This window comes from Pristiophorus japonicus, chromosome 11, assembly GCF_044704955.1.
Source record: "Pristiophorus japonicus isolate sPriJap1 chromosome 11, sPriJap1.hap1, whole genome shotgun sequence".
In the NCBI taxonomy this organism is placed as follows: Eukaryota; Metazoa; Chordata; class Chondrichthyes; family Pristiophoridae; genus Pristiophorus; species Pristiophorus japonicus.
In genome coordinates this window covers 58,806,391-58,832,704 of record NC_091987.1, presented here as the reverse complement: position 1 = coordinate 58,832,704, position 26,314 = coordinate 58,806,391, and the positions used below count along the sequence as shown (strand labels likewise).

At 46.4% G+C, this 26,314-nt stretch overlaps 1 protein-coding gene across 2 annotated transcripts in view; it reads right to left on the bottom strand.

Moving 5' to 3' along the window:
• Window positions 1-21,842, bottom strand: part of LOC139276035 (cyclic AMP receptor-like protein A) — a 458,883-nt gene extending 437,041 nt beyond the window's left edge. For both annotated transcript variants that reach the window (XM_070893418.1, XM_070893419.1), the window contains exons 1-2: window positions 21,591-21,842; window positions 7,197-7,249 (exon numbers count right to left, since the gene is read on the bottom strand). In XM_070893418.1, coding sequence (XP_070749519.1) covers window positions 7,197-7,249; window positions 21,591-21,833 — 296 coding nt within the window. In that variant the 5' untranslated portion in view covers window positions 21,834-21,842. The remainder of the gene's footprint in view (window positions 1-7,196; window positions 7,250-21,590) is intronic.
• Between the last annotated feature and the right edge of the window lie 4,472 nt (window positions 21,843-26,314).

Sequence of the window (26,314 nt, the reverse complement as noted above, 5' to 3'; positions counted from 1 at the left end):
TCAAAGGCCTTTGTAAGGTCGATGAAGGCCATGTATAAGGGCTGGTGCTGCTCCCTGCATTTTTCCTGCAGCTGTCGCGCTGCAAAGATCATGTCCTTTGTGCCCCGTAGGAGACGAAATCCGCACTGTGACTCCGGGAGGAACTCCTCGGCCACACGGAGAAGACGGTTGAGGAGGACTCTAACAACAACTTTCCCAGTGGCTGATAGCAGGGAGATTCCTCTGTAGTTGCCGCAGTTGGACATGTCCCCTTTTGGTCACGATCACTGCATCTCTCAGATCTCCCGGCAGTCTCTCCTCCCTCCAGATGAGAGAGAGGAGGTCATGTATCCGCACCAACAGCGCCTCTCCGCCATACTTGAGTGCCTCAGCAGGGTTTCCATTTGCTTCCGTAGCCTTGTTATTCTTGAACTGTCTTATGGCTTTTCCTATCTCGTGCAGTGCTGGGGTTTCACTGAGATGGTGGCGGGTCACATGCTGCAGGATGGAGTCGAGAACACTTGAATCAAAGGCAGAGTCTCGATTGAGGAGATCTTCGAAGTGCTCCTTCCAGTGGGCCCTGACTGCCTCGGTGTCCTTAATGAGTGTTTCCCCGTTCTTGGCCAACAGTGGGGGTCACAACATAGGAACATAGAAAATAGGTGCAGGAGTAGGCCATTCGGCCCTTCGAGCTTGCACCACCATTCAATAAGATCATGGCCGATCATTCCCTCAGTACCCCTTTCCTGCTTTCTCTCCATACCCCTTGATCCCCTTAGCCGTAAGGGCCATATCTAATTCCCTTTTGAATATATCCACTGAACTGGCATCAACAACTCTCTGCGGCAGGGAATTTCACAGGTTAACAACTCTGTGAGTGAAGAAGTTTCTCCTCATCTCAGTCCTAAATGGCCGACCTAAGACTATGTCCCCTGGTTCTGGACTTCCCCAACATCAGGAACATTCTACCCGCATCTAACCTGTCCTGTCCCGTCAGAATCTTATATGTTTCTATGAGATTCCCTCTAATCCTTCTAAACTCCAATGTATAAAGGCCCAGTTGATCCAATCTCTCCTCATATGTCAGTCCTGCCATCCCAGGAATCAGTCTGGTGAACCTTCGCTGCACTCCCTCAATAGCAAGAACGTCCTTCCTCAGATTAGGAGACCAAAACTGAACACAATATTCCAGGTGAGGCCTCACCAAGGCCCTGTACAACTGCAGTAAGACCTCCCTGGTCCTATACTAAAATCCCCTAGCTATGAAGGCCAACATACCATTTGCCTTCTTCACTGCCTGCTGTACCAGTATGCCAACTTTCAAAGACTGATGAACCATGACACCCAGGTCTCGTTATACCTCATCTTTTCCTAATCTGCCGCCATTCAGATTATATTTTGTCTTCGCATTTTTGCTCCCAAAGTGGATAACCTCACATTTATCCACATGACACTGCATCTGCCATGCATTTGCCCACTCACCTAACCTTTCAAAGTCACCCTGCAGCCTCTTAGCATTCCCCTCACAACTCACACCGCCACCCAGTTTAGTGTAATCTGCAAACTTGGAGATATTACACTCAATTCCTTCATCCAAATCATTGATGTATATTGTAAAGAGCTGGGGTCCCAGCACTGAGACCTGCGGCACTCCACTAGTCACTGCCTGCCATTCTGAAAAGGACCCGTTTATCCCAACTCTCTGCTTCCTGTCTGCCAACCAGTTCTCTATCGACGTCAATATATTACCCCCAATACCATGTGCTTTGATTTTGCACACCAATCTCTTGTGTGGGAACTTGTCAAAAGCCTTTTGAAAGACCAAATACACCACATCCACTGGCTCTCCCTTATCCACTCTACTAGTTACATCCTGAAAAAATTCCAGAAGATTTGTCAAGCATGATTTCCCCTTCATAAATCCATGCTGACTTGGACTGATCCTGTCACTGCTTTCCAAATGCGCTGCTATTTCATCCTTAATAATTGATTCCAACATTTTCCCCACTATTGATGTCAGGCTAACCAGTCTATAATTACCCGCTTTCTCTCGCCCTCCCTTTTTAAAAAGTGGTGTTACATTAGCTACCCTCCAGTCCATAGGAACTGATCCAGAGTCGATAGACTGTTGGAAAATGATCACCAATGCATCCACTATTTCTAGGGCCACTTCCTTAAGTACTCTGGGATGCAGACTATCAGGCCCCGGGGATTTATCGGCTTTCAATCCCATCAATTTCTCGAACACAATTTCCCGCCTAATAAGGATATCCTTCAGTTCCTCCTTCTCACTAGACCCTCAGTCCTCTAGTACTTCCGGAAGGTTATTTGCGTCTCCCTTTGTGAAGATGGAACCAAAGTATTTGTTCAATTGGGCTGCCATTTCTTTGTCCCCCATTATAAATTCACCTGAATCTGACTGCAAGGGACCTATGTTTGTCTTCACTAATCTTTTTCTCTTCACATGTAAGAACATAAGAATTAGGAACAGGAGAAGGCCATCTAGCCCCTCGAGCCTGCTCCGCCATTCAATAAGATCATGGCTGATCTGGCCGTGGACTCAGCTCCACTTACCCGCCCTCTCCCCGTAACCCTTAATTCCCTTATTGCTTAAAAATCTATCTATCTTTGACTTGAAAACATTCAATGAGCTCGCCTCAACTGCTTCCTTGGGCAGAGAGTTCCACAGATTCACAACCCTCTGGGAGAAGAAATTCCTTCTCAACTCAGTTTTAAATTGGCTCCTCCATATTTTGAGGCTGTGCCCCCGAGTTCTAGTCTCCCCCACCAATGGAAACAACCTCTCTGCTTCTATCTTGTCTATCCCTTTCATGATTTTAAATGTTTCTATAAGATCACCCCTCATCCTTCTGAACTCCAAGGTGTAAAGACCCAGTCTACTCAATCTATCATCATAAGGTAACCCCCTCATTTCTCGAATCAGCCTAGTGAATCGTCTCTGTACCCCTTCCAAAGCTAGTATATCCTTCCTTAAGTAAGGTGACCAAAACTGCACGCAGTACTCCAGGTGCGGCCCCACCAATACCCTGTACAGTTGCAGCAACACCTCCTTGCTTTTGTACTCCATCCCTTTCGCAATGAAGGCCAACATTCCATTTGCCTTCCTGATTACCTGCTGCACCTGCAAACTAACCTTTTGGGATTCATTCACAAGGATCCCTAGGTCCCTCTGCACCACAGCATGTTGTAATTTCTCCCCATTCAAATAATATTCCCTTTTACTGTTTTTTTTCCCCAAGGTGGATGACCTCACACTTTCCGACATTGTATTCCATCTGCCAAACCTTAGCCCATTCGCTTAACCTATCCAAATCTCCTTGCAGCCTCTCTGAGTCCTCTACACAACCCGCTTTCCCACTAATCTTAGTGTCATCTGCAAATTTTGTTGCACTACACTCTGTCCCCTCCTCTAGGTCATCTATGTATATTGTAAACAGTTGTGGTCCCAGCACTGATCCCTGTGGCACACCACTAACCACTGATTTCCAACCGGAAAAGGACCCATTTATCCCGACTCTCTGCTTTCTGTTCGCCAGCCAATTCTCTATCCATGCTAATACATTTCCTCTGACTCCGCGTACCTTTATCTTCTGCAGTAACCTTTTGTGTGGCACCTTATCGAATGCCTTTTGGAAATCTAAATACACCACATCCATCGGTACACCTCTATCCACCCTGCTCGTTATATCCTCAAAGAATTCCAGTAAGTTAGTTAAACATGATTTCCCTTTCATGAATCCATGCTGCGTCTGCTTGATTGCACTATTCCTATCTAGATGTCCCGCTATTTCTTCCTTAATGATAGTTTCAAGCATTTTCCCCACTACAGATGTTAAACTAACCGGCCTATAGTTACCTGCCTTTTGCCTGCCCCCTTTTTTAAGCAGAGGCGTTACATTAGCTGCTCTCCAATCCGCTGGTACCTCCCCAGAGTCCAGAGAATTTTGGTAGATTATAACAAATGCATCTGCTATAACTTCCGCCATCTCTTTTAATACCCTGGGATGCATTTCATCAAGACCAGGGGACTTGTCTACCTTGAGTCCCATTAGTCTGTCCAGCACTACCTCCCTAGTGATAGTGATCATCTCAAGGTCCTCCCTTCCCACATTCCTATGACCAGCAATTTTTGGCATGGTTTTTGTGTCTTCCACTGTGAAGACGGAAGCAAAATAATTGTTTAAGGTCTCAGCCATTTCCACATTTCCCATTATTAAATCCCCCTTTTCATCTTCTAAGGGACCAACATTTACTTTAGTCACTCTTTTCCGTTTTATATATCTGTAAAAGCTTTTACTATCTTGTTTTTATGTTTTGCGCAAGTTTACCTTCGTAATCTATCTTCCCTTTCTTTATTGCTGTAGAAACTTTTGCAGTCAGTTTTTATGTTCCCGGCAAGCTTTCCCCCTCTTAATTAAACCCTTTGTCTTCCTCTGCTGAATTCTAATTTTCTCCTAGTCCTCAGGTTTGTTGCTTTTTCTGGCCAATTTATATGCCTCTTCCTTGGATTTAACACTATCCTTAATTTCTCTTGTTAGCCACGGTTGAGCCACCTTCCCCATTTCATTTTTACTCCAGACAGGGATGTACAATTGCTGAAGTTCATCCATGTGATTTTTAAATGCTTGCCATTGCCTATCCACCGTCAACCCTTTAAGTATCACTTGCCAGTCATTCTAGCCAATTCACGCCTTAAACCATCGAAGTTACCTTTCCTTAAGTTCAGATCCCTAGTTTCTGAATTCCAGTAAATTAGTTAAGTTTGAAGGAATACATTTTGGGTGAATGAACAAAGACTAAGAGTACACATTTAACGGAAAGACACAAGGGTAACATAAATCTTAGGGTTCAAATATATCATTCGCTGAAGATGCAAGTGCAGGTAGACAATAAACAAAAAAGGTCAACAGCATTTTGGGTTTTACAAATAGGGGCACAGAGTACAAGATTGAGGTACTGGGAACAGTAGCATAGTAATTATGTAACTGTACTAGTAATCCAGAGGCCTGGACTAATGATCCAGTAACATGAGTTCAAATCCCACTATGGCAGTTGGGTAAATTTAAATTCAGTTAATTAAATAAATCTGGAATAAAAAGCTAGGATCAGTAATGGTGACCATGAAACTATTGGATTGTAGTAAAAACCCATCTGATACACTAATGTCTTTTAGGGAAGGAAATCTGCCATCCTTACCTGGTCTGGCCTGTATGTGACTCCAGACCCACAGCAATGTGGTTGACTCTTAACTGCCCTCTGAAATGGTCTAGCAAGCCACTCAGTTGTATATTTAAGGTGTCGATGAGCAATAAATGCTGGCTTTCCCAGCGACGCCCACATCCCGTGAATGAATTAAAAGCAATGTAATGATGAACTTATACAAATCATTATTTAGAAAACAGATCACTGTGTGCAGCTTTGGGTGATCATTATATAAAATCAAATATCATCATCATAGGCAGTCCCTTGGAATCGAGGAAGACTTGCTTTCACTCCTGAAGTGAGTTCTTTGGTGGCTGAACAGTCCAGTATGAGAGCCATAGACCCTGTTACAGGTGCGACAGACATTCATCGAGGGAAGGGGTGGGTGGGGCTGGTTTGCCGTGCGCTCCTTCTGCTGTCTGCACTTGACCTCTTCACGCTCTTTGCGTTGAGACGAAGAGCTCAACGCCCTCGCGGATGCACTTTCTCCGCCTCAGGCGGTCTTCGGCCAGGGTCTCCCAGGTGTCAGTGGTGATATCGCACTTTACCAGGGAGGCTTTGAGGGTGTCCTTGTGATGTTTCCGTTGCCCACCTTTGGCTCGTTTAACATGAAGGAGCTCCGCATAAAGCATTTGCTTCGGGAGTCTCGTATCTGGCATGCGAACTACGTGACCTGCCCAGCGAAGCTGATCGAGTGTGGTCAGTGCTTCAATGCTGGGGATGTTAGCCTGGGCGAGGACACTGATGTTGGTGCGCCTGTCCTCCCAGGGGATTTGCAGGATCTTGCGGAGACATCGTTGGTGATACATCTCCAGCGACTTCGTCCATGCCTCTGATCCATAACAGGAGGGCGCGTATTACTACAGCCCTGTAGACCAGGAGCTTGGTGGTAGATTTGAGGGCCTGGTCTTCAAACTCTCTTTTTCTCAGACAGCTGAAGGCTGCACTGGAGCACTGGAGGCGATGTTGAATCTCCGCATCAATGTCTGCCTTTGTTGATAAGAAGCTCTCGAGATATGGGAAATGGTCCACGTTGTTGAGGGCCGCGCCGTGAATCTTGATGATTGTAGGGCAGTGCTGTGCGGCAGGGACAGGCTGGTGGAGGACGTTTGTCTTATGGATGTTAAGCGTAAGGCCCATGCTTTCAAATAAAGCTATTGCGATATATACACTTATTTCATCAGAAAGATGCCAGGGATGGGAAAACATAATTATGAGATGAGTTACTAGGACTATTTCTACTGGCAAAGATCAAATCAAGGAGAGATTTCATAGATTTTTTTTTTAAACTGATGAAGGATTTTAGGAAAAAGATATTTCCTTTGATTGGGAAGTCAGTGACTAAGGACCACCAATTTCAAATCATCACTAAGAAAGTAAGGAGAAGGGTTGGGAGAAATCTCTTTATACAGAGGGTTGTTGGAGCATGGAATATTTTGCCACAGGATATGGTTGAGCAGAGGAAGATATAGTGATATGGGGAAGCGAGCATGCACTAAGATTAGCATTGGATTGCTCTAGGGAAGAGCCAACAGTAGATTGAATGAATCACTTTTCTTCGCTGTAAATGTCATGGTTCTATTAGACCACATTGCACCACCATCAAGCTTAATGCTTTCTACAACATTCACACATGTCGCTTCCAGCAGGGACAGCAATCAGGATTGTCTGCATCCCAGCAGATTTCCTAATCCTTAATACAGGGGTGTGAAGTCCAATTGTAATGAACATGGTGCTGATGCCCAGCTGACTCAGTAGAAAGCAGGGATCAAACCTGGGAACTTTCTTGCCTGGACAGCAAAGCTACTCACTAGATAAACTTGGTAATCCAGCCGGGAAGATCTACTTACCTGGTAATAACATCCTATTAATGGAAGATTTTGTTTTTCTGCATGCACATTTGGTTTACACATATATAGTACAATATATATTCAAAATATAGTACTGAGACAGTTTGGTTTAATCACAAGTAAAAATGTAAAACAAAAACTTACCATCCAAGTAGAGAGAAGGCAGCAGAGGCTCGCTTCACTGCAATTATAGTGACCTGTAGGCAACAGGATTTTATTTTTTAAATTAGGTTTTCCTATCAGCATCTCAGTGAGGTATACAATCAGTCCCATCACATACTGAAAAGTAGTAAAAGGCTATTTTTAAGCTTTTTTAAAAAACTGTTTTGTAAGTATCAAAATTAAATTCACGTACAATCTTTAACAATTAAAAAAATCTGGTTGGTAAAATAGATCTATCGTGGAAAAGATATTTAGCGGGGAGTAAAAGGGGCTGCTAATTCGCTATCAGCCGTTTCGCAATACCGGCGAAGACCAATTTCACTCCCTTATGTCTGCATGTACTTCTGTGAAACATTACTTTCTGTTGTTGCAATTTTGTATCAACTTTTCCATTTTAAACTCCAATTTCCACATTTATAGCCAGTGTCTTTCTCAAACAAACAAATTGAATTTTGAAAGCAATCAAAGCCTCTGAGGGAAACAAATAGGAAAAGGAGGGAAGGAGAAGAAGGAAATAAGTTGAACTGAAGAATACAAGAATACAAGAACACAAGAAATAGGAGCAGGAGTAGACCATTTGGCCCTTCGAGCCTGCTCCGCCATTCAATAAGGTAATGGCTGATCTACTACCTCAACTCCACTTTCCAGCCCTATCCCTATATCCCTTGATTCCCAAGTCCAAAAATTTATCGATCTCTGTCTTGAATATACTCAATGACAAGCATCCACAGCTCTCTGGAGTAAAGAATTTCAAAGATTCACAACTCTTTGAGTGAAGATGTTTCTTCTCATCTCAGTCCGAAATGGCTGACCACTTATTCTGAAACTATGACCCCCAAGTTCTAGACTCCCAAGCCAGGAGAAACATCCTCACAGCATCTACCCTGTCAAGCCCCTGAACAATTTTATATGTTTCAATGAGATCACCTCTCATTCTTCTAAACTCTAGAGAATATAGGCCTAGTCTGCTCAATCTCTCGTCATAGGACAATCCCCCCATTCCAGGAATCAGTCTGGTAAACCTTTGTTGCATTCCTTCTGAGGCAAGTATATCCTTCCTTAGGTAAGGAGACTAAAACTGTACACAATACTCCAGGTGCGGTCTCACCAAGGCCCTATAGAATTGCAATAAGACATCTTTACTCTTATACTCCGATCTTTTTGTAATAAAGGCAAACATACCATTTGCTTTCCTAATTGCTTGCTCTACCTGCATATTAACTTTCTGTGATTCCTGTACAAGGACACCCAGGTCCCTCTGAATACTAACAGTCTCTTTCCATTTAGAAAATATTCTGCTTTGCTTTTTTTCCTACCAAAGTGGATAACTTCACATTTCTCCATTTATATTCCATCTGCCACGTTCTTACCCAATCACTTAACCTGTCAAGTGATAGATGATAAAAAGTTTGGACTTACCTTTCAGAGTCCATTTGACTGTGGTATTCGCAGAGCTACCGAAGCTATCTCCGAAGAGCATGAAAGGCCATAAAAGGAGCGGCGAGCAGCGGCCTGGGAGCAGCGTGGAGGCCCCAACCTGCGTAAAAACACCAGCGGCAGGTCGGAGCCATAAAAGGAGCGACGAGCAGCGGCCTGGGAGCAGTGTGGAGGCATATTACTCCAGGGAGCAGCACGAGCTGCAATGGCAGCGAAGAGTGACGTCATCAAGGTCTAGGTCAGTGATTGGAGCGCGGGAAGATGCAGCAGGAGCGGCGAGGTCGGGGCGAAGGAGCGGCGAGAGACTGTGGAGGGACGTGATCGGGGCTCAGGAGAGGTGTGGGTTCGGGGCCAAGGGCCATAGGGCAGCATGGGCCAGCCCACACTGCGATATAATGTGCGCGCTAGATCCGTGCAGCAGAGCAGGTCTCCAGTCGTCTTGGGTAATCCTTGCTACTGGACCAAGACCTAGCTCTGCCAAGCCCGTGTGGTGGCTGGTGTGCAACGGCCACCACACGTTAAAAAAATCCACGCACTGGCATCTTCCACCCTTCAGGATGTAGTTCAGGACCTGGAATTTTAGGTCCTTCATTGGAACACCTGTGAACTTATCCTTTTTTGGCGTGGAAGCAAGTCATCCTCGCTTCGAGGGACTGCCTACGATGATGATGATCAATATCCCTTTGCAGGCTCTTTGCATCCTCCTCACAACTTACTTTCCCACCTAGCTTTGTATTGTCAGCAAACTTGGACACATTACACTCAGTCCTCTCATCTAAATCATCGATATAGACTGTGAATAGCTGGGGCCCAAGCACCGATCCTTGCGGTACCCCACTAGTTAGTCTGCCAACCCGAAAATGACCCACTTATTCCTACTCTCTGTTTTCTGTCTGTTAACCAATCCCCAATCCTTGCTAATATATTACCCCCAATCCCATGAGTCTTAATTTTATGTAATAATCTCTTGTGTGGCACCTTACTGAATGCTATTTGAAAATCCAAATACAATACATCCACTGGTTCCCCCTTATCTACCCTGCTAATTACAACCTCAAAAAACTCCAACAGATTTGTCAAACACAATTTCCTTTTCATAAATCCTTGTTGACTCTGCTCAAATCATATTAAAATTTTCTAAGTGCCTTGCTACTAAAATGCTTGAATCCCTAATAATAGATTCAAGCATTTTAGTAGCAGATGAGAGTGATAGGCCTCTGGTTTCTTGCTACCTGCCCTTGTCGAGAGTTAGTGAAGGGAGCAAGGATTCAGTGAGTGAGAGCGGAGCCAGTTCAACGTGGGAAATGTAGGGGTAGTGATTAGAGTAAGGGAGCCATAAAAAGGGGAGGAGATAATGGGAAGGTGAAGTAGTATGGACACAATGGGAGTGAGGGGTGGGGAAAGCATGAGTAATTTTAAGAGGGGATGGGAAGGGACACCAGGAGACACATTTTCCCCGCAATCCAAATGTAGCCTGCAGCAGTTGGTGGCTTCATTCTCCATCACCTCCAAAAGACTTTAATCTGGGCTGCATTTGAACACAGGTCTCAGAGGTCCTGCTAAAAGCTAGCATCTAACTTACTACACCATCCAGTTTCTCCCCTTCACCCCTGTCAGTAATCTTGGCAATGTGACCATCATTCACCATGGAAATCAAAATATTTATAAAACTACAAAACATACTGTTAACACGGAGCTTAATTTTTCACGAGTTTCAATTTTTTTCGTAAGAGATATGGGATGGAAAAATTCAGTTTAGTTTCAACTTGCACATCCCTGTCTGAGAGCTGTCACATGCAAGCAACTCACTAGCTCCACGGCCTCCCTTTGACTGCTCTCATACCGGCTGCCAGGAAATTCAAGAGGGTATCCCCAGCATAATTCACCAAATAAAGAAGTGACTAGCCTTCATTCAGTGGTGCACCACAGCTATGCAGCCAAGATCAGGAATAGGCAAGGAATTCAGCCACAATCCTACAATCAATGCAGCCTCAACACAATGCAAATTGGGAGTCTCTGAAGACACCAAACAGGATGTACAGTAATTTTTACATAAGGTTTTAGTTATGCAAAGAGGTAAAGTAGTTGTTCTGTACTGGGGGAACATACAGAGATGAACATCTTCATTGCCCTTAAGATTTTTTAAATGATAGGAGGTGCCCAATTATACTCGGGCTTGCTCAACAGGTTTCTAGTGATACTGTGACTCAGTTAGTCACTCTTAGCTCTAGGCCAGAACACAGGTTTATAGAGGGTGGAAGGGGGATGCCGGCCAGCAGAGCAGTGGAATAGTCCATTATGGAGATAACAGAGGTATGGATGAGAGTTTCAGCAGCAGATGGCCTGAGGCACGGGTAGAGGTGTGCCATATTGTGGAGGTGTCAACCTGGATTTTCAGAAAGCTTTTGACAAGGCACCCCACAGGATAGAATCTTGGGGAATTAGTGGGAAGCTGCTACAGTGAATTATGAATTAGCTGCTTGCCTGTAGGCAGAAAATTATCAGTGACTGTGGATCTGCTTGGAGACCAATTACCAGTAGCATCCCACAGGGATCAGTGTTAGGGCCTTTGCTTTTTATTATCTTTATTAATGACTTAGATATAAATGTTGGGGAATGATGTGAAAGTTTGCGAGTGATACGAAGATTTGTGTAAATGTTAGGACTGTAGAGGAAACTAAACTACTGAAAGCAGATCTCAGTGTGTTAGGGAAATGGGTCTGTGCTTAGCAAATGCTACTTAACTTAGACAAGTGCATTGTTACGCACGTGGGCAGGACCAATGATATATATTTATATATCTTACAGGGAATAGAACTGAAGCCTGTGATGAAAGAAAAGGATTTCGTTATTGTAGTTCATAACTCTACAAAAAGGTTCACGACCAATGCCACGAAGCTATATTTAAAGTAAATGGGGAACTGGGCTACAGTCACAGAACTATTCAATATAAAACAAAACAGAACAATTTGTCCTTGTACAAGACGTTGATTACACCTCATTTAGAATACTATGTCCAGTTCTGGTCCCCTCACAAGTGGATAATATTAAAGTTTTGAAAAAGGTTCAGAGGAGGGCCACAAGATTGAATCCCAGTTAAAACACCTTAGCTACACAGGTAAGCTCAAGAAGCTGGGTCAATATAGTTTAGAAGCGTAGATTCTGGGGCAATTTGACTGAGGTCTATAAAAAAAATGAAGGGACTAGATTGAGTTCACATTGACAAATCATTGGTGGCATTACCGCCCAATGCCGCCGAGTTTTGCTGCCATTTTCCTCTGTTCATCATTTTCCACTTGGGTTGGAGCGGGTGGGAGGGGAGTACCGTCGGGAACCGCCCGCTGACGTCCTCTGGCGGCCAAGTGGTGTATATGGCCTCCCGCCCGCCGAGCTGCCAGATTGGTGCGGACGGGAGTCAGCGCCAGCAGGGGGAAGGTCCGCTGCATGGAGGCTGTTCTAACCCCGACAGTAGATACAAAGAAGGGAAAAAAAGGTTCGTGAAAATATATTTTTGCATTTTTTTTTTTTTACACAGCGACTTACCTGGATGGGGTCTCCTGAAGGTGTTCCGTTATTTTTTTTTTGGTTTACTATGATTTTTATTTGCAGGTTTTCCAGCCTCCCTGGGCCCAACTCTATCCTCAGCGGCACTTGGGTGGCAAGAGCCTTTGCCGCCGAGATTGAGAGCTCCCGCCCGCTGCTGCCCAAATTGACGACATAAGCCGTTGTTTGGCCATCAGGCGGTACTGCCACCTCTTTAGAAGAAACTTCCAGGCAAAGTACCGCCCAGTCTCTCGCTGGCCATCAGCAGTCCTTTGGGCGGCACTTGGGCAGGCCTTGGCCCTCACCAAATTCGGCCCCTATGTCCCCTAGTTTTAGTTTCCCCTTTGAGTGGAAATATCTTTTCTGCATCCACCTTGTCGAGCCCCCTCATTACCTTATATGTTTCAATAAGATCACCTCTCATTCTTCTGAACTCCCATGAGTATAGGCCCAACTTGCTCAACCTATCTTCATAAGTCAACTTCCTCATCTCCGGAATCAACTTAGTGAACCTTCTCTGAACATCCTCCAATGCAAGTATATCCTTCCTTAAATACTGAGACCAAAACTGCACGCAGTACTCTAGGTGTGGCCTCACAAATACCCTGTACAGTTGTAGCAGGACTTTTCTGCTTTTATACTCCATCCCCCTTGCAATAAATGCCAAAATTCCATTTGCCTTCCTGATTACTTGCTGTACCTGCATACTAACTTTGTGTTTCATGCACAAGAACCCCCAGATTCCTCTGTACTGCAGCACTTTGCAATTTTTCTCCATTTAAATTATAATTTGCTTTTCTATTTTTTCTGCCAAAGTGAATAACCTCACATTTTCGCACATTATACTCCATCTGCCAAATTTTTGCCTACTCACTTAGCCTGTCTATATTCCTTTGCAGTTTTGTTGTGTCCTCCTCACAATTTGCTTTCCCACCCATCTTTGTATCATCAGCAAACTTGGCTACATTACACTCGGTCCCTTCATCCAAGATTGTAAATAGTTGAGGCCCCAGCACCGATCCCTGCGCCACCCCACGAGTTACTGTTTGCCAACCGGAAAATGACCCATTTATCCCGACTCTCTGATTTCTGTTAGTTAGCCAATCCTCTATCCATGCTAATATATTACCCCCACCCCATGAACTTTTATCTTGTGCAGCAACCTTTTATGTGGCACCTTATCGAATGCCTTCTGGAAATCCAAATGCACCACATCCACTGGTTCCCCCTTATCCACCCTGCTTGTTACATCCTCAAAGAACTCCAGCAAATTTGTCAAACATAATTTCCCTTTCATAAACCCATGCTGACTCTGCTTGATTGAATTATGCTTTTCCAAATGTCCTGCTACCGCTTCCTTAATAATGGACTCCAGCATTTTCCAAGCAACAAATGGTAGGCTAACTGGTCTATAGTTTCCTGCTTTCTTTCTTCCTCATTTTTTAAAGAGGGGCGTTACATTTGCAGTTTTCCAATCCACTGGGACCTCCCCAGAATCCAGGGAATTTCGGTAGCTTACAACCAATACATCCACTATCTCTGCAGCCACTTTGTTTAAGACCTGAGAATGTAAGCCATCAGATCCAGGGGACTTGTCTGCCTTCAGGACCCCAAGAAAGAATGCAAAAGGCAGGAGGCAACAGAGCAGAGTAGCACTGGGGTAAGTGTAAACCACAAGGTGATAGGAAGGGACAATATGTATGAATATAAAGGGGCTGCAGGAGGGGTCAAAACTAAAAATCATGGTTTAAAAATTAGTATTAAAACACTCTACCTAAACGCACGCAGCATTCGAAATAAAGTAAATGAGTTGACGGCACAAATCATTACAAATGGGTATGATTTGGTGGCCATTACAGAAACGTGGTTGCAGGGTGGCCAAGACTGGGAATTAAACACACAGGGGTATCTGACAATTTGGAAAGATAGACAAGAAGGGAAAGGAGGTGGGGTAGCTCTGTTAATAAAGGATGATATCAGGGCAGTTGTGAGAGATGCTTCCTTAATAATGGACTCCAGCATTTTCCAAGCAACAAATGGTAGGCTAACTGATCTATAGTTTCCTGCTTTCTTTCTGCCTCCTTTTTTAAAGAGGAACAAAATGTTGAATCATTGTGGGTGGAGATTAGAGATAGTAAGCGGAAAAAGTCACTGGTGAGCGTAGTTTATAGGCCCCCAAATAATAACTTCACGGTGGGGTGGACAATAATCAAGGGAATAATGGAGGCATGTGAAAAAGGAACGGCAGTAATCATGGGGGATTTTAACCTACATATCGATTGGTCAAATCAAATCGCACGGGATAGTCTTGAGGAGGAACTCATAGAATGCATACGGGATTGTTTCTTAGAACAGTATGTTACAGAACCTACAAGGGAGCAAGCTATCTTAGATCTGGTCCTGTGTAATGAGACAGGAATAATAACGATCTCCTAGTAAAAGATCCTCTCGGAATGAGTGATCACAGTATGGTTGAATTTGTAATACAGATTGAGGGTGAGGAAGTAGTGTCTCAAACGAGCGTACTATGCTTAAACAAAGGGGACTACAGTGGGATGAGGGCAGAGTTGGCTAAAGTAGACTGGGAACACAGACTAAACGGTGGCACAATTGAGGAACAGTGGAGGACTTTTAAGGAGCTCTTTCATAGTGCTCAACAAAAATATATTCCAGTGAAAAAGGGCGGTAAGAGAAGGGATAACCAGCCGTGGATACCCAAGGAAATAAAGGAGAGTATCAAATTAAAAACCAATGCGTATAAGGTGGCCAAGGTTAGTGGGAAACTAGAAGATTGGAAAAATTTTAAACGACAACAAAGAATGACTAAGAAAGCGATAAAGAAAGGAAAGATAGATTACGAAAGTAAACTTGCGCAAAACATAAAAACAGATAGTAAAAGCTTTTACCGATATATAAAACGGAAAAGAGTCACTAAAGTAAATGTTGGTCTCTTAGAAGATGAGAAGGGGGATTTAATAATGGGAAATGTGGAAATGGCTGAGACCTTAAACAATTATTTTGCTTCGGTCTTCACAGTGGAAGACACAAAAACCATGCCAAAAATTGCTGGTCACGGGAATGTGGGAAGGGAGGACCTTGAGACAATCACTATCACTAGGGAGGTAGTGCTGGACAGGCTAATGGGACTCAAGGTGGACAAGTCCCCTGGTCCTGATGAAATGCATCCCAGGGTTTTAAAAGAGATGGAGGAAGTTATAGAAGATGCATTCGTTATAATCTACCAAAATTCTCTGGACTCTGGGGAGGTACCAACGGATTGGAAAGCAGCTAATGTAACGCCTCTGTTTAAAAAAGGGGGCAGACAAAAGGCAGGTAACTATAGGCTGGTTAGTTTAACATCTGTAGTGGGGAAAATGCTTGAAGCTATCATTAAGGAAGAAATAGCGGGACATCTAGATAGGAATAGTGCAATCAAGCAGACACAACATGGATTAATGAAGGGGAAATCATGTTTAACTAATTTACTGGAATTCTTTGAGGATATAATGAGCATGGTGGATAGAGGTGTACCGATGGATGGTTGTTGTATTATTTAGATTTTCAAAAGGCATTCGATAAGGTGCCACACAAAAGGTTACTGCAGAAGATAAAGGTACGTGGAGTCAGAGGAAATGTATTAGCATGGATCGAGAATTGGCTGTCTAACAGAAAGCAGAGAGTCGAGATAAATGGGTCCTTTTCGGGTTGGAAATCGGTGGTTAGTGGTGTGCCACAGGGATCGGTGCTGGGACCACAACTGTTTACAATATATATATATAGATGACCTGGAAGAGGGGACAGAGTGTAGTGTAACAAAATTTGCAGATGACACAAAGATTAGTGGGAAAGCGGGTTGTGTAGAGAACACAGAGAGGCTGCAAAGAGATTTAGATAGGTTAAGCGAATGGGCTAAGGTTTGGCAGATGAAATACAGGGCCCAAGTTTCCACATGGTTTGCGCCTGATGTTTAGGAGCAACTGGTGGAGAACGGACTATCTTAGAAATCGCAATTCTCCACATTTTTTTTTCTGCAGTTCTAGTCAGGTAGAACAGTTCTACTTTGGAACAGAATTTTTTCTTCAAAAGGGGGCGTGTCCAGCCACTGATGCCTGATTTCAAAGATTCCACAGTGAAAACTTACTCCAAACTAAGTTAGAATGGAGCAAGTGAAGATTTTTGTAGAACTGAAGAAACCTGTTCTACACATTAAAAACTCAGGCGCAGGTTACAAATTAGGCGTCCAGAATGAGGTGGGGGGGGAGGGGAAGCCATTAAATTCTACAATAAATCCTTATTTATACTTATACAAATATTATACAAATAAATCCAACCTGAATAAACATTTATAAGCAAAGAAAAGATTAAATAAACCATCTTCCTACCTGTGTGAAAGTGCTTCTGCCAGGGAGAATTCTGCAGTCAGCCTGAGACGTCCGTTCTTCCCACGGGGGGGGGGGGGGGAGAGGAGGCGCCCGTTCTTTCCCGCGGGGGGGGGGGGGGGGAGGAGAGGAGGCGCCCGTCCTTTCCCGCGGGGGGGGGGGGGGGGGGGGAGGAGGCGCCCGTTCTTCCCGCGGGGGGGGGGGGGGGGGAGGAGAGGAGGCGCCCGTTCTTTCCCGCGGGGGGGGGGGGGGGGGGGAGGAGGCGCCCGTTCTTTCCCGCGGGGGGGGGGGGGGTGCGGGGGAGAGGAGGCGCCCGTTCTTCCCGCGGGGGGGGGGGAGGAGGCGCCCGTTCTTCCCGCGGGGGTGGGGGGAGGAGGCGCCCATTCTTTCCCGCGGGGGGGGGGGGGGGGGGGGGGTAGGAGGCACCCGTTCTTTCCCGCGGGGTGGGGGGGGGGGGGGGGGGCGCCCGTTCTTTCCCGCGGGGGGGGGGGGGGGGAGGAGGCGCCCGTTCTTCTTGCGAGGGGGGGGAGGAGACAGTGAGAAGGCTGCAAGTGCTGATGGCAATGTGCTTTTATTAAAAAAAAATTTCAAAAATTAAACAGCTACAAAGAACTACAAAAATGGCCGAGTGCCAATGTTTTTTTCACACTGCGCGTGTGCAAATGCTCTAATGCGCACGCGCAGCGTTGCCGGCAGGAAAAAAACTAATTTAAATAGTACCCGCCCCCTCCCACTTACAAAATCGCCGTGAGTGTAGGCTCCGCCCCCTTGGGCGCCGCGCCAGGCAGACAAGGAGCTGCAGAATGCTCCAGAATCGTGATTTTCTTTTAGGCGCCGTCATAGGCGCGAAAAACGGGCGCCCAGCTCGGAGGGGCGCCCGTTTTTTATCGTGTGGAAACTTGGGCCCATAATGTTAGAAAATGTGAGGTCATCCACCTTGGAAAAAAAAAAGTGAAAGGGAATATTATTTGAATGGGGAGAAATTACAACATGCTGCGGTGCAGAGGGACCTGGGGGTCCTTGTGCATGAAACTCTTTTTGGAGTTTACCTGCAAGACAAAAACATTAATCGGTGCCACCCGCCCTGGATGACACACCAGACATTTACAAGGCTCTCTTTTTTTCCTTTTTTTGGTTTTTTTTTTTGGGCACTAAAATCAAATTTTCCTTTTTCCAGTGCCCCCTATAAAAGGGGAGGGGGACACTAAAAGCACCGGCAATTAAAACAAATTAAACTTTAAAACGTAAAATCAAATTAAAATTTGGTTGCCGGGCGTGATGATGCACTCCAGTCCCTCCGGTGCCCACCTCTCGTGGAAGGCCGCGAGCGTACCGGTGGACACCGCGTGCTCCATCTCCAAGGACACCCTGGACCGGATGTAAGAGCGGAAGAGAGGCAGGCAGTCAGGTTGAACGACCCCCTCGACCGCCCGCTGCCTGGACCGGCTGATGGCTCCCTTGGCCGTGCCCAGGAGCAGTCCTACGAGGAGGTCTTCGGACCTACCCGCTCCCCTCCGCACAGGGTGCCCAAAGATCAGGAGAGTGGGACTGAAGTGCAGCCAGAATTTCAGGAGCAGCCCCTTCAAATAATGGAACAGGGGCTGCAACCTTGTGCACTCAATAAAAACATGGAACACGGACTCCTCCAGACCGCAGAAATTGCAGGCGGCCTGGGAGTCCGTGAACCGGCTTAAAAATTTATTGCACGGCACTGCTCCGTGCACCACCCTTCAGGCCAAGTCCCCGACAAATAGTGGGAGGACCCCTGCGTAGAGTGCCCTCCATCGGGGACCCCCGCCTCCTCCGGACGGCAGGATGGTACGCCATGGCGTGTCCGGACGGCACACGAGGATGGCAAAGTTGAGAGTGTGCAGGAGCAGCCCGTACAGGAAACCCCTCCGCGCGGAACTGAAGGGCACGGAGGGGATTTCCCCGAGGCGGCTCAAGTTGTGAGGTCCTTGTGCATGAATCCCAAAAAGTTAGTTTGCAGATGCAGCAGGTAACCAGGAAGGCGAATGGAATGTTGGCCTTCATTGCGAGAGGGATGGAGTACAAAAGCAGGGAGGTCCTGCTGCAACTGAACAGGGTATTGGTGAGGCCACACCTGGAGTACTGCGTGCAGTTTTGGTCACCTTACTTAAGGAAGGATATACTGGCTTTGGAGGGGGTACAGAGACGATTCACTAGGCTGATTCCAGAGATGAGAGGGTTACCTTATGATGATATATTGAGTAGACTGAGTCTTTACTCTTTGGAGTTCAGAAGGATGAGGGGTGGTCTTATAGAAACATTTAAAATAATGAAAGGGATAGACAAGATAGAGGCAGATAGGTTGTTTCCACTGGTCGGGGAGACTTGAACTAGGGGCACAGCCTCAAAATACGGGAGAGCCAATTTAAAACTGGAGTTGAGAAGGAATTTCTTCTCCCAGAGGGTTGTGAATCTGTGAATCCAAGGAAGCAGTTGAGGCTAGCTCATTGAATGTATTCAAATCACAGTTAGATAGATTTTTAACCAACAAGGGAATTAAGGGTTATGGGGAGTGGGCGGGTAAGTGCAGCTGAGTCCACGGCCAGATCAGCCATGATCTTGTTGAATGGCGGAGCAGGCTCGAGGGGCTAGATGGCCTACTCCTGTTCCTAATTCTTATGTTCTTATGTTATGTTCAGTCCCATTATTTTACCGAGTACTACTTCTTTAGTGATAGTGATTGTATTATGTTCCTCCCTCCCTATAGCCCCTTGATTATCCACTATAGGGAAGTTTTTAAGTGTCTTCTACCGTGAAGACAGATACAAAATATTTGTTCAACATCTCTGCCATTTCCCTGTTCCCCATTCCCCATTATTAATTCCCCAGTGTCAGGAACTTGTTGGGGGAGGTCATGAATCCATGAGGGGCAGGGGGACTTGGGCAGGGGGAAGATGGTCAGGAACTTGGGCCATGTTGGGGGGGTGGGAAGGTCAGGTACTTGGATGGGGAGAGAATGTCAGAAACTTAGATTGGGGGCGGGGGGGGGAGGTCAGGCACTTGGGCGGTGGGGGTGAAGGCAGGAACTTGTTTTGGGGGTTGGGGCGAGTCTTAACCCGTGTGAGTGAGCCCGGTCTGTTCCGAGTGAGCCCTGTCTGTTCCGAGTGAGCCCTGTTCTGTCTGGAGTCGGCAGTCAGAATGGCTCGAATTCCAGAGAAACTGCTGGGTGTGTCTTATCCTCCAAGGGGACCAATCAGCAATCAGGTCTTGTGATCAAGGGGACCCAATCAGAGCTTTAGATGTTGCAAACTAACTCGCCCGTTTTAATTATACGGTGGTTTTAACTTTTCCAATGTTCAGTTTAACACACAATTTAGAAACACTCAGTTTCTTCTTTCACACTGCATCTATTAATCATTGTCTCTCTCAACCAATTAGGAGTGATCTATTCATTCACAACAACCTATATACATTTTAAATTACTTTGCTGGAAGTCTACACTTACAAATGCAAAATATTAAATGGCTGTATTACTCCATCAGCCTGCCAGATGAATCCAAGTGATTTACTTCAATAAAGAGATCTTTACTTAGTTGACAAATCTGCTGACAATAAGATCAATTTTGAAGAAAAGGGATTTTCATCATCCAATTTTCTCCCCTTAAATTTCCTTTCTTGAAGGCAGTGACTCCTGCTGCTTTATGTTTCCACATGCAGTGGTGATTCTCCAGGACGTCAACCAAACATTTATCTTGTGTGAGTGCTGAGCTCCTATTCTACCAGTTACCATCACAGCAAGACTTCCTGTAAGTCACCAGCTGTCCATACATACACACTAACAAAAGGGTTCACACCATGGCAATCAACAGCAGGAACTATGACCAAATTTCCAGCTGTAAAACAGAATATTAAGGCACATCATGACCCCATCACCACCCTGTCTGAAAGCAAATAATTCAGCACAGATCAGGAATGGAATCATCCTCAATCTTGCTGGTCTACAGTTTCCATGGGAACCAGCAGGACTCCCCAAGTGCCATTTCTTCATAACTCACCAGATTGAGTGTTAATAGGATACTGGGCTGCTGGGACATCGTAGCCAGGCCCAAACCTGACCTTACTCAGCACATTCCACCTATCATGCACTTTCCTGCAATATTATTGAAGAGCAATCACGTGAGAACCCATGCTTCCCCTCCCTTCCATAACCAAGACTCCCAGCTAACACAGCACCGATTTTGATTGAACCTCGGATTTTCTTGACTTCTATGGCTCAATACTGCAGTGCATTTATCTACTGAGGCATCCATGTCACTTTAAAAATGCTTGTATGTGGTTAATGGAAAATATTACAAACTGATTTTATCATGCTATATCTAAACTGGCCCCTGAGCACAAGAAAAATCAACCCATCTGTGATGTCCATTAGATCAGTATTCTAAAGATGTTGACAGATTATGTGACAGATAAAAGGGGCACCGCAATTTTTATTTAAAAAAAACTACCAGAGTCCTTCACAGGACTCAAAAAATAGTTAGTTTAGGAAAATATTAAGTCATCAAAATGCCCTGAGTCACTAACAAAAAGGAACAAGGTTGCCTTACGGGCCTTGTTGAATGCAGAATCATTAATGTTGTGATTCCACTGTCAATCAAGAAATAAAACTCACGACCACAATATCCCTACTTGTGACACCAGGACAAACATTTGAACACAGGGTAGGTGAGCAGATTGATTTCTCAAGTAATGAATGGTGATAGAATTATGTTGATCAGAGGAAAATTGGGTTAGTGCTGTTTTTATAGAGGCTGCACATTTTTAAGAATACTTAAAAAGTGTAACTTAAATAAAATGAATAAATCCTTATTCAATAGCACACAATGCAGCAATATTTACTCTGGGGGCAATACGGAACTTTTATAAACCTCACATTACTCAAGGAAAGATCTAAACCGAGGTATGCGTTTATTTAACCATCTCATTTTGAAATTGGCTGGCCAGGCCTTGTTTCCGAACTGAGGAGCCAGAACAGCGGTGCGATACTCACACATTTATAATCCTCCGAATCGGAATTAAACATAGTGCAGCGGGAATTCGGCACGGCAGTGAAGTTGCCGGCTGCACTGGTAATCTGCAAAGGCCCATTCTCCATAGTAACCAGGCTCATAAAAGCTGCTGTTGCCGCCGCTGCTGCAATATAGAGAAGGTTACGGCACCCGCCCCGGGACCAACATAGTGACAGACGCGGCCTCCCCGAGCCGCAGGCCGTCATTCCTCCCCGTGTAAACATGCAGCTCCAGTAAACTCAGCGCTGTCAGATAACAAATACAATCGCCTCTGGATCTGCACTTGTGAGGGGAACAATTGCAGCGGAACATGTCAATAACCCATTAAATATCGTGCTGTATAACAATGTATAATTTCAAGAACTATTATTCTAAACACTTATCACAAACGAACAACATGGGTTGTTCAAACTAGTTTCCTGTATCATCTCAAAGTTCAAACACCCAGAAAAAATACTTTTATTCAGGAAAATCACTTTGGCGATTCCTAGAAATTTATAACGAAGTGATTTGACTGCAAAATTCAGGCCGTCTGCAGAATCGTTTTCCGTAAAGAAACATTTTATTGTGTTCAATCCTTTTTGACATTTTCTTTGTCATTATAAGTAAAATATATGTTAGGCATCATATTACTTGAATTTATCTTTTTTCTTTAATTATATAAAATTCTTACATCTCTCGCCCATAAGTCACACACCAAAGTATCAAATCATGTATTTACAATAATTTCCTACTGGTTTGTCTGATCTTGATAATCAGGCCTCTCCACAGCTTTTTTAAAGTAAACTTTAAATCAAGTGCCTCCTTGTTAAAGGGGCACTAGAACTGACAAATTAACAAATTAAACATTTTGAAAAACTATGATCAAATTAAAATTTGGTTGCACTCCAGTCCCTCTGGTGCCCACCTCTCGCAGAAGGCCTCAAGCGTACCAGTGGACACCACGTGCTCCATCTCCAGGGACACCCTGGCACGAACGTAGCCGCGGAAGAGAGGCAGGCAGTCGGGCTGAACGACCCCCTCGACCGCCTGCTGCCTGGACTGTTAATGGCAACCTTGGTCGGGACAGGCCTCGCCACAACTATTTTAAAGTAAACTATAAATCAAGTGCCCCCTTATTAAAGGGGCACCAAAACTGGCAAATTAACAAATAAAACTTTTCAACAACTACAGTCAAATTAAAATTTGGTTGCCAGGGGTGATAATGCACCTCACGCAGAAGGCCGCAAGCGTACTGGTGGACACCGCGTGCTCCATCTCCAAGGACACCCTAGCGTGAACGTAACCGTGGAAGAGAGGCAGGCAGTCGGGCTGAACGATCGCCCGCTGCCTGGACCGGTTAATGGCCACCTTGGCCAGGACAGGCCTCTCCAAAGCTGGGGATTTACAAGCACCTGCCAGTCTACAAATTGGTAAAAATGCCTCAAAAATTAATTTGTAGTTGACCTCAAGTGGCCTTAAAGGGACAAGCCAGAATAAACAATGCTTCATTGTAGCGGATAAACATCACAATCATGCTGGAGACCCACAAACGATACTACAGGACATCAGCGTGAATTTATCTTATGAATTGATCTCGTCAAATAATGTAAAAACATTGTAGTTGTGATATGGTATGGCATTATTTATTTGTGAATGCACAAATAGTACAATAAAGGTTAGAAAAAATTAAAAATACAGGCTATAAATCAGGAAGATAAACTATAAATAATTAATATAAAAAATGTCAAAGGGCTTATGTAGGCATTCAGTAGATTTACACATCTTCAGCTCCACTGCAGCTATTCAGAGGATCCCCAGGTTTGGTCATTTGCTGCACAACTTACCATCCCACATCTAGGGCCCAAGTTTCGGCATCTGGTGAAAACGGCGCACCTCTGAGACTTACGTGACCTGCCTGGGCTCGAAGGTGCGCCGGAATATTCTGCAGCAATTCTCCGGTCCTCCTGGACTGTGGCGTGGGGCAGCGTAGTCTCCCTGGAGAGGAGCAAGCCGATCGCAGCCTGCAGGGGGGCGGGGCTAGGGATCATGCCTTCTTCTTAGTGCCGGCAGCGTTGCGCAGGCGCATTGGAGCATGCGCACCCGCGCAATGGCTCAGGGGAGCGTGGGTACAGGGGGGGGGGGAGCGTGGCAACAGGGATGGAGGGGGAGCGTGGGTACCGGTGTGGGGAGGGGGGGAGCGTGGCAACAGGGATGAAGGGAGGAGCGTGGCAAGGGATGGAGGAGCGTGGGTTGGGGGGCACTCGAAATGATCGAAGGGCCGGAGGAGAGAGCAGGGGTGCCTCCTTCCAGCCTCCTCTCTCCCTCCGCACACACACCCCCACACACACACACACCCCCACACACACATACACCCTCCCATCCCCCCACACCCCTCCCCCCTCACTGTCAGATACAGAGACAGAGAGAGACACTGACAGAGACACCTTCCCTTCACATAAAGGTAGGACTTCTATTTTTTATTGATTGATTGCTTATTACTTTGGTCTTGGTGCTTTAGGTGCAGGGTTCCTTCTATTTTTTATTAATTAACTGCTTATTACTTTTTGTGCTTTGTTTAGTGCTTAGTGCTTTAAATGTACTTTGCTTCTTTAATGTTGTTGTGAAGGTGTTTATGGAAAATCCTCTAACTTCCCTTGCCCCCCGCTGTTGTGATGTTGATGTGTCCTTTGTGTTTAATGCTTCCCACCCGCCGTCTCTGGCTGTGCCTGCACTAAACTTAACTCTAGGTAAGGTTTTTCAGAACTTACAAAAGTGGACACTTACTCCATCCTAAGTTAGTTTGTTGTAAGTTTTCACTGCCAAAACTTGCAAAACAGGCCTGAATGGCTGGACACACCCCCTTTTGAAAAAAAAAGTACCTTACCTAAAGCCAACCTAAACTAACTCACTAGAACTGGAGCAAACAAATATCCGAGAATTGCAATTTCTAACATACTCCAAACTAAACTAGTTGCTCCAAAAAACTAGGAGCAACTCCACCCAAAACTTGGGTCCCTAAAATGGTTGGGTTTGCACAAGGGATGTCGTCGGAACTCGAAGCCAGGCGGTCTCCAAACAGGCTGAGTGAGGAAGCAGATTCTTACAGTGAGAGCAGCTCGTTCCCATTCCATTTGCCATAATGAGACAGAATCCGCCGTAGAGATGGTTGGTAGCATAATCCAGATTGGTCTTCTGATGAGTTAGTGGGGAGGCATCTCCTGTACATCTTAGAAAAGTGTCAGTTGTGGCATCTTCTGGAATTTCTCACGGCGGTTCTTTGCTGCTATATGACACCTGATATTAGAAGACTGTGTATTTGAGAGCACTGGTAGCCATATGGTGCCGCTATTATTCTCATTAAAATAAAAGCAAAATACATATTGAGCGTCTGAAATCCGGAGTTCCGCAATTCGGAATGTTCCGGAACCCAGACATCGGGCCGATCTGTGGCGGGGTCATCCAGAATCCGGAAAATGTTCCAAAATCCGGACGTTTTTTTTTAAACCAATTACCGAGTTAGGCCTAGGGAGGGGGAAAAACACCAAAAAAATCCAAAAAATAAAAAATAAAAATTCACAAAACATTCATAAAACCCTTACCTACGAAAATGCTGAACTGAAAAAGAATTAAAAAATAAGAACTTTAACTTTCCTTTTTTGCAGGTCTTCATTTGCAGGTTTTTCCCGGCCGCTGACCCCTGACCCAGAACCGCCGACCCCTGACCCTCAACTGATGCTGCCGAACCCGGAACCGTCGACACTCACGCTCCGCCGCCGGACTCCTCAGGCCCCGCAGCTGGACTCCCCAGGCCCCTTCCCCACCAGACTCCCCACAGACTCCCCAGGCCCCTCCCCAGGCTCCGCCGTCGGACTCTCCAGGACCCCCTAGGCCCCCTCCCCCAGATTCCCCAGGCCCTCTCCCCCGGACTCCCCCAGACCCCTCCTCCGGACTTCCCAGGCCCCTCCAGGCCCCCTCCCCTGGACTCCCCAGGCCTCCTCCCCCGGACTCCGCAGGCCCCCTCCCCCGGACTCCGCAGGCCCCTCCCCCGGACTTCCCAGAACTCCCCAGGCCCCTCCCCCGGACTCCGCAGGCCCCTCCCCCGGACTCCCCAGGCCCCCTCCCCCGGACTCCACAGGCCCCTCCCTCGGACTCCGCAGGCCCCTCCCCCGGACTCCCCAGGCCCCCTCCCTTGGACTCCCCAGGCCCCTCCGCCAGAGTCCCCCCTCCCCCGGACTCCGCAGGCCCCCTTCCTCGGACTTAAGCCCCTCCCCAGGCCCCCTCCCCCGGACTCCCCAGGCCCCCTCCCCCGGACTCCCCAGGCCCCTCCCTCGGACTCCGCAGGCCCCTCCCCAGGCCCCCTCCCCCGGACTCCCCAGGCCCCCACCCTCGGACTCCCCAGGCCCCCACCCCTGGACTCCCCAGGTCCCCTCCCCCGGACTCCCCAGGCCCCCTCCCCTGGACTCCCCAGGCCCCTCCCTCGGACTCCGCAGGCCCCTCCCCAGGACTCCCCAGGCCCGCTCCCCCGGACTCCCCAGGCCCCCTCCCCCAGACTCCCCAGGCCCCCTCCCCAGGACTCCCCAGGCCCCCTCCCCAGGACTCCCCAGGCCCCCTCCCCCGGACTCCCCAGGCCCCCACCCTCGGACTCCCCAGGCCCCCACCCCTGGACCCCCCAGGTCCCCTCCCCCAGACTCCCCAAGCCCCCTCCCCTGGACTCCCCAGGTCC